Here is a 9,059-nt window from a genome sequence, read left to right on the forward strand (position 1 = left end):
TCTTTTACGTTTATAAATGTTTATGTTTATTTTTATGTTTTTAAAGTTTATTTGTTACGTACAATTCTGTAGTTACGGGCTTAACGGCCTATTTACGGGTTTCACGGCCTATTTACGGGTTTAACGGTCTATTTACGGGTTTAACGAACTATTTACGGGGGTTAAAAAGCTGTTTTTTTTGCCAATCCGACACGCGGGCGTGTGGATATCACGCCTCACCGCGTGGTCGGACGTGATATACACACGCCTCACCGCGTGGTCGGACGTGATAGCCACGCGGTGAGGCGTGTGGCTATCACGTCCGACCACGCGGTGAGGCGTGTGTATATCACGTCCGACCACGCGGTGAGGGGTGATATCCATACGCCCGCGTGTCAGATTGGCAAAAAAACTAGAATTTCCCTCCCCAAAACCCATAAAAAGGCATTTTCGTCCTTTCACGGGGTTAGGGGTGGGAATTTGGGGCTGGGTTTAACAACACCCAACAAAAAATAAGGATGAGAGGATAATGGTTTTGAAGAAAATGTGGCAAGGATTATATGAACATGATAAGAAGCCTCATCCACAATTCCGTTAATTTAATTTCACGACCTCCCATAAACAAAATCAATTTTTTAATATATTGTGACAGCTGATTTTATGAAAGTAGTTTTGGATTTATCGGGTGTATAACTTCATATCATGACCATCACATTCCCCAACAAAAATCCACCTATCAATATCTTCATTTATATTTACCCAAAGGGTCCCAGTGATGTTACGATACATCCCTAAAGCACAGTAGTCGAATAGGGGGTATTATAGTAAAAGAGCGAGGTTACCAGACGCCAAACAAAAAACAAAAAACAAAAATGGAGGTCTATGTTAACTTATTATTTGTTTAGGGGACAGAAGAAGAAGAAGAAGAAGTCCCTCTGTACCCATAATTGAATTCGAGCAATCTATCATAGCAGTTTTGAAATAGATTTGGGAATGGGAAGAGCATTTGTGTATGTGATTCTAGGAGGAGGGGTCGCAGCTGGGTACGCAGCTCTGGAATTTACTAAAAAAGGGGTCGCTCCTGGCGAACTCTGCATCATCTCTGAAGAACCTGTGAGCCCAATTTTTTTTTTATACTTTTCTTTTCTGTGTAAAGGCTTTAATTGGGGTTGTTTCATCAGTGGGTATCTCAATTTTGTATGCTTCGTTCGGTGAGAAATTGCTCCTTGGTCAACTGTTCAATTTTTTCGTTTTTTTTTTCTTTTCAAAATTGGGTATCTGAAACTCAATTTTATATTGTTGCTCAAGTTCTTGTAGCATACTGAAATTCAGAGTTTTGGCGTTGGTCTTTTCTCTTTTGTCTCCTCTCTTTTTGTTTTCAATTTCTTGGATAATTCAAATTGAGTAGTAAGTGTGTCTGTACTTCAAGCTTAGGGTTACAATTACAATAATTAATTTTAACTCAAATTATTGGAAGATATATTTGTATATCTTTCTTGCTTAACGTTATCCTAATGGGATATGAACCAATGTGATATTTGTTAAGCATGTGAAGGTAATTGAATAACACTGTACAGAAATTTTTACATCACGTGTTTATAAACGACTTGTTGTTGCGCAGCACCTTTTTCTGAGTTATTGAGATGAAATTCTTTAATTTTTATGTTTCTTTCAGTTTCCACCTTATGAGAGACCTGCACTGAGCAAAGGGTATTTACTTCCGGAGGGTAAATTTTCTTGTACTTATTGTTTGTCAGCAAAATCTTTATTGTATCGCTGTTTTCCAATATGGACTTCAATCATCCTGCTAGAAAAACAACTCCTTGACTTGTTGATTGCCACAGGTTAACTTAGGGTTAAATGCTAGGCAATTTTGGTGACATGGTTTATTTTTTTGATTTAATATCCAACTGAACGAGAAAAATACATGTTAATAACTTTGTTTTGTAATCTTTTACTTCCATTTCACATTGCATATTCAGTTTTTACTGTATAAAATTTGTGATAAAATGCAGATCCAGCACGCCTTCCATCATTTCACACTTGTGTTGGAGCTAATGAGGAAAGGTTAACTCAGAAATGGTATAAAGAGCATGGTAATGCCTCTTATGATTTATTTACTTTTCCTTTCTTACTGCATTTCTTCTCTAGTCCTTATTTAGTGGTCTTGGTAGTATTGTTTTTCTTTTTCGTTTTTTTTAATTAATTAATTTTATTTTAATACTTGCTTTCCTATAGTTGCAATCAGAAGAGTCAGAAATCAAAATCACAACAGATTTTAATAGTGAACAATTTTGGTTTCCCAAGTGCATTATAGTACTGGTATTTGTGTATAATAACAACAAGAAGGGAGAGAATGTGTAGATTGTATTCATAGAATAAAAGGTGTATAAATTTGGTCTTTATTAAAAGCTTTTGTGTGGTTATTGTTGCACCTGTCACGCAAGTCAGACCCAGAAACATTGGTTTGCAATTATCAGTTCCAAATGCTAGAAATATACTCATTATTTTACTTTTACTGCAGTTTGATACAGTAAATCGAATAGTTTGTGTCATTATTAGCTCTTTCTTGTCAACATTTTCCTCATAAGGTGAATTTACTGATAAGAATGACATATTTGGGAAGCTTTTTGAGTAACCATCATTTGAACTATAAATATTTAACGTTCTTTCTCAAATCAGGTAAAAGTAAAGGATAATTTCCCCAGTAACAACTTTCTCAAAGGACAGTTACTGAATTCTAATTGACAACTTTCTTCTTTCTCTGATAAGTAACAATTCCCTCCCCTTTTGCACATTCTTGTCCCCAGTAATGGTAGAAGTCAGGAAACTGGCGACAGATGGCACATTCGTCCTCCCAGGTAGCATCAACTGCAAAGAAACCTGACCAGCGAATTAAGAGCTGTTTGGTAGGAATGTCATTAATGTAGGCTGTCCTAGTGTTAAGGACCTTACTAGGAGAGATAATGTAGTCAGGGTCCACGATAGGGGTAAGGTTGTGAAGGTGGGAATAGCAGGGTGTAACTGCTCTCATGATCCGTCTTAATAATGACAAGAGAATTCTCCAAATAATGTCTCCAAGTAGTGCAAGTCTGCACAATTGCCAGCAATTCTCGCTTATAAGCAGAGAGGGATTGATGTCTGGGACTGAGATTCTTAGAGAGGAAACAAATGGGTCGACCCTGTTGCATTAGCACTGCATCTATGCCTGAACCACTGGCATCACATTCTAGCACAAAGGGCTGACTGAAATCAGGTAAACAGGTGCCTGAGTCATGAGCTTCTTAAGCTTCATAAATGCTTTTGTAGCAATAGTGGTCCAATGAAACTGGTCTTTTTTTAAGGAGATCAGTTAAGAAGGGTTTATTGATAGCTCCATAACCCTTAATAGCCTGTGAGGCCTAGAAATCCTCTAAGGCTCTTTAGGGTGGTTGGTAAAGGCCATTCAGCCACGGCAGCAATTTTAGTAGGGTAAGTAGCTATCCCAGCTGCAGAATGATGTGCCCCAAGTAAGCCACAGATGACACAGCTATATCACATTTAGACCCCTTTGCAAATAGTTGGTGCTGAGATAACAACCGAAAGGTAAGCTCCAAATGTTGTAAGTGCTCCTCCTCTGTCTTACTATAGATTAGGATGTCATCAAAGAAAACCAATATAAACCTGCGGAAATAAGGCTGAAATATAGTATTCATTAGTGATTGAAAAGTAGCAGGAGCATTGGTTAGGCCAAAAGGAATCACCAAGAATTCATAATGTCCTGAATGTGTTTTGAAGGCAGTTTTGGGTATATCTTCTTCCCTCATACGAATCTGGTGATAACCATACCTTAAATCAAGCTTAGTGAAAATTGTAGGTCCCTTGAGTTCATCTATAAGTTCCTGAATAATAGGAATAGGAAACTTATCCTTGATTGTCAGCTTGTTGAGTACTCTGTAATCAACACAGAATCTCCAGGTGCCTTCTTTCTTTTTCACAAGTAGAACCGGGGAAGCATAGGGGCTTGTGCTTGGCTGAATAACCTCACTTTTAAGCATTTCAGCTATCGATTTTTCTATTTCATTCTTTTGATGGAATGAATACCTGTATGGCCTGACATTAACTAGTTCAGTAATTTTTATGGGTATGGAATGGTCATGAGTTCGTTTTGATGGTAAAAGGTCAGGGTGTGTAGTTGGTGGTTGCTCTGGTGAAGTGGGGCTTTCATCAATAATGGCCATGAGGAACAAGGCAGAGGAAACACCTCTCCATCCTTTAGAGATTAAAGGGTTCATTGACTTACGAGTCATCTGTTTAAGGGACATTTCAGCAACATCTGTACCCTTAAGCTCTACTTCCTTTTTATCCTTTTACACAATCAGCCTATTTTGCTCAAAATCAAAAGTAGCAGGTGTATGTTCCCTCATCCAATCAGCTCCAAATCAAATCATACTCTCCTAATTCAAGAACTCGAAAATTAAAATTGAACCTGGTATGATGCATAGTCCAAGAGCAGTCATTGCACCTATATTGCAACTGTTAGTTGCCTTCCATCTACAATGGTAATTGCTGCAGGATTGATCTTGAGCAGGGGAAGCTTAACTTCCTTGGCCAAGTGCTCATCCACAAAATTGTGGGTGCTGCCACTGTCAATCAGAATGTGGACATCCCTTTTTTGCATTGTTCCCTTATGCTTAAGAGTTCCATTGGTTTTTCCTCCATCTAAGGCATGAATTGAGAGGGAAATTTGCTCTTGCTCAGGGAAATTTGGATCTGGAACTTTTATTTCCTCTATTTCTTCACAAGTGGGTTCAAATTCCTCCTCTTGAGTCTCCATAGTGTGTAATTTTTTGGTAGTACAAATGTCGCCTGGAAAATACTTATCTCCACAACGCCAACAAACTCCAGGATTTCGTTTCATGGGTGAAGGTTGAGTGGTTGAATTTTGGTTAGGTTCAAGTAATTTGTGGGTAGTGGCAGGAATAGTATTTGGTTTGGATGGTGTATTTGGTGTCCAGGTTTTGTTGGGTAAGGGTCAACGAAAGGTTGGTTTGGGTTTCAGGGCTTCCATCATGGCCTTAACATGTAATTCCTGATAGATCTTCAGGTTGGAAAGACCTCACAGAGGTAGGTAGCTCAGGTTTGAGTCCAGCAATGAAGCTGTTGCATTAGAATGCATCGGCGGTGATAGTGGGATACAACTTTTACAGCCGTAGTTTAATCTCTTCGAATTGATCCTGATAGGTTTCTACAGTGGTAGTTTGTTTGAGCTGAGTCAGTTGCTCCACAGGAAATTGTTTGATCACTTCATCGATGAATTCTGTCCAAGTTGTACCAGATTGGCTGGGTTTACTCGTTTTTCCTCACTTCAAAGATCTGGAAATATTTACTACATTTGCTAGCCTATAATTCTGCGTCAGATCCATCAAACGATGGTAATTCACAACGCGGAAGCATCTTATTAAAAGATACAACCCCTTTATTACCAGAGGTCTCTCCCTGGAAGGTACCAGATGGAGTAGGACCGAGAATTCCTTCTGATCCGGAGAAGGCGAACTTCTCTTTGAATTGCTGGAATTGGTTAACGGGTGTTTTTGAGAGGTGATGTTGATGGCTCATGTTGAGGTTCAATCAACTTGGTGATGGTTTTGTGAACGAGAGTTTCTTAGGTTTTGGTGAGAGGTGAGTAAGGACTGGTGCATGCTTGATTGCTCTTTCCTGAGCAAATTCTGTTCCGCCAACAGAGCTTCGATCCTCTAGTTCTGATTCTTATGTTGGTCAGAAATTTGAGATTTCAACTCCGACAGCTTAGACGCCGTCGACTCGGTTTTCTCTGTCAATTCTGCACTTAGTGCCTTCAACTGCTCTGCTAAGGCATCCATTTGTATTTTTTCGTTGCTCGAGTTTGTACCATAAGCGGCCAAGAGAACCTGGCTCTGATACCAGTGTCAGAATCACTGGTTCTGCACAATTGTCGATCCAAAATAGGAGAGAGAGAGAGAGTAGATAAAATTTAAAAAGAATTTAGGAAGGAAAATGTTATTAATTCCATTCATAAATTTGCTCATATGAGCATGACCTTGTTATACAAAAAAGACGGTAGACAGTTAAAGGGCGGCCCGGTCGCATTACGCGTCCCCGCTGAGCGAGGGTCCGGGGAGGGGTCCTACTTAATTAAAAAAGGACAGGTACCAAGAACAGTTACAAAAGGACAGTTACTGAATTCTAATTAACAACTTTCTTCTTTCTCTGATACGTAACACAGATCTTCAGTTAGAAACATACTACTATCTCATTTAGCCAAATTGTTTTTAACCTACCATGACAAATGGATGTATGCTTTTTTTAATTTCAAGTGGGATCCATTTTGTTTGAGTTATTGTCAGAAATAGTTCTCTATATTCTTTTCGCAGTAGTGCTTAATAAATGTTATTTTTACATCAGTACTAGTAAAAGAATTATTTTACCAAGTTTCTTAACATTTCTATGTTTTATCTTGTTGAATTTTTGTAATGTATGTTTCTTCATATTAGATTAATGAAATAATAGAAATGTAGTGACTCTTTTTTACTAGGAATTGAATTGGTCTTGGGGACTCGAGTTAAGTCTGCTGATGTGAGGCGTAAGACTCTACTAACTGCAGCTGGAGAGACTATCAGCTACAAGATTCTCATTATTGCAACAGGTGCTCGGGTATTGAAAACTGATCTTTCAATTGTTAATGATATTTTGCTTTCGTTGGTTTAACTCTGGTGATTGCAGTAGGAATGAAATTGGTCATGCGATTACTTTTTAGAAAAAACTCAGAATTACGGTTTAATCATGTATTTTATGGAAGGAGTTTGGCTGGTGGCATTTCAAATTTAAAATAATAATAATAATAACAATAAATAAAGCAACAGTAGCCTAGGAGCAGAAGATCTCGTAATGGCCTGATAATGTAGCATACTTTTACTCTTTTCTTTTCCCCTTCTCTTCTTATGTAGCTCTGAAAGATTTTGCTTTCTTTTTAATCCTGAAGTTGAGGATACTTACTTTGTTGTTAAGGAAATCTTTTTGACATAATAAATAGCAATGTGATTTTAGAAATACTTTTATTGATTTATTAAGAAAGTAAATTTTTTAGCTTTTATTGATTTCATGTGCTTAATGTAGACTTTGAAGCTTGAAGAATTTGGTTTGAGTGTATCAAATGCCGAGAATGTTTGTTATTTGCGAGACATAGCTGATGCAGACAGGCTTGTTAATGTGATGAAATCTTGTACTGGTGGGAATGCTATTGTCATTGGTGGTGGATATATAGGAATGGAGTGTGCTGCATCTTTGGTAATCAACAAAATAAACGTGACTATGGTTTTCCCCGAAGCTCATTGCAGTAAGCACTCCCCTCGTACTATTTTCTTAATGTTTTCAGTTTGTTCATATGCAAGAAATCTTTTGAATTGAATTCAATTAAAATTAAAACTAAATTTTTGCGGCATTTTTTCTTCTAAGAAATAATTGTTGCACTTGGTTTTTTTCCCCACGTCTTTTTGGATGTTGCAAAACTAAGTGTATGAATATTTGGTATACACCTAATGCTTTTGTTTAACTTCTGTATGATAGCAAGCTAACAGTAAAACTGCTTGGTGCTTTTTCCATTTGGCAGTGGCCCGCTTGTTTACACCCAAGATTGCAAATTATTATGAAGATTACTATACATCCAAAGGAGTAACATTCATCAAGGGAACTGTCATGTCGTCTTTTGATGTCGACTCCAATGGGAAAGTAAGTTGTGGGCTGCTTACTAATCTTGAGAATTAAGATAATTTATCTCAATCTTCATATATTAGAAATTTTATATACCTAGCATGATCTGTTCTTCCAATTTGGATGCTTTTATTTTTATTTTTTTTTTCTTGGAAGAGAAAAAAGTCTTCTATATATTCTGGAAGCTGGATATATTATAAGAAGTTGAAAGTCTGAAAACAATTGTGTTTATGTGTGAATTGAACGTTTCAAAAAATGTTGAGATCAATTGCTGTTTCTTATTTCCTATGAGGCAAGAGGCCTTGACCAATCCTACATTTAGCATTATCTTTGTCAGGTAAAACTGATCATAAACCATCTAACTTCTATAGGTCACAGCCGTCAATCTTAAAGACGGAAATCAGCTGCCTACGGACATGGTTGTGGTAGGAATTGGTATACGTCCAAACACAAGCCTGTTTGAAGGCCAGCTAACTCTGGATAAGGGAGGAATCAAAGTGAATGGACGAATGCAGTCAAGCAATAGTTCAGTCTATGCAGTTGGCGATGTTGCTTCATTTCCAGTCAAACTATTTGGTGAGACTCGTAGGCTTGAGCATGTAGACTCAGCCCGAAAATCAGCAAGACATGCTGTTGATGCAATAATGGAGTCGGAAAAAATAGATGACTTCGATTACCTGCCATTTTTCTATTCTAGAGTTTTCACATTATCTTGGCAGTTTTATGGGGACACAGCAGGGGAAGTAGTGCATTTTGGAGATTATTCTGGAACCACATTTGGGGCTTATTGGATAAACAAAGGTCATCTTGTGGGGTCTTTCCTGGAAGGTGGAACGAAGGAAGAGTATGAAGCTATGGCAAAAACTACTAGGGTTAAGCCAGCAATTGAAGACGTATCTGAGCTGGAAAGGCAAGGGTTGGGTTTTGCAGTGAGAGTTAGTAAGATACCTGTAGCATCTCCAACTGCGGATGTGGATGTGGGTGGTTCTAGCCTGAAGCTGGAGAGACCCTTATACCCTTTACACGCAACGGCTGGTGTTATTTTGGCAGCATCAGTAGCTGCATTTGCATACTGGTATGGTAGGAGGCGCAGGAGATGGCAATGATGTAGTTGAAGATTCTGCAATGTCTTGTTGTAGCATTGAATAGTTGAGTTGGTTGGGATACATGATCTTCTCCAATGTGTTGCTCAAATAGAAAGTAAATATCTTCAGATTGTTGCTATATATACATACATATATATCATAGGCTACTGCATATTTCTTGAACCAAACCTTGAATGAGATGAGGGAAATAATACATTTACTTAATTCGGTTTGAGGTGAGATTCCTCAATTCGGTTTTTTCGGTTA

The 9,059-nt window shown here is 38.0% G+C and overlaps 1 protein-coding gene across 1 annotated transcript; it reads left to right on the top strand.

Moving 5' to 3' along the window:
- Window positions 1-834: 834 nt before the first annotated feature.
- LOC136232501 (monodehydroascorbate reductase 4, peroxisomal) lies at window positions 835-9,059 on the top strand. The gene is made up of 7 exons (XM_066021692.1): window positions 835-1,092; window positions 1,655-1,706; window positions 1,995-2,075; window positions 6,533-6,651; window positions 7,114-7,333; window positions 7,607-7,725; window positions 8,079-9,059. Exons 1-7 carry the CDS (start codon window positions 973-975, stop codon window positions 8,811-8,813), a joined length of 1,446 nt encoding a protein of 481 aa, XP_065877764.1. The 5' UTR covers window positions 835-972; the 3' UTR covers window positions 8,814-9,059.

The sequence above is a fragment of the Euphorbia lathyris genome, chromosome 6 (assembly GCF_963576675.1).
Source record: "Euphorbia lathyris chromosome 6, ddEupLath1.1, whole genome shotgun sequence".
NCBI lineage: Eukaryota > Viridiplantae > Streptophyta > Magnoliopsida > Malpighiales > Euphorbiaceae > Euphorbia > Euphorbia lathyris.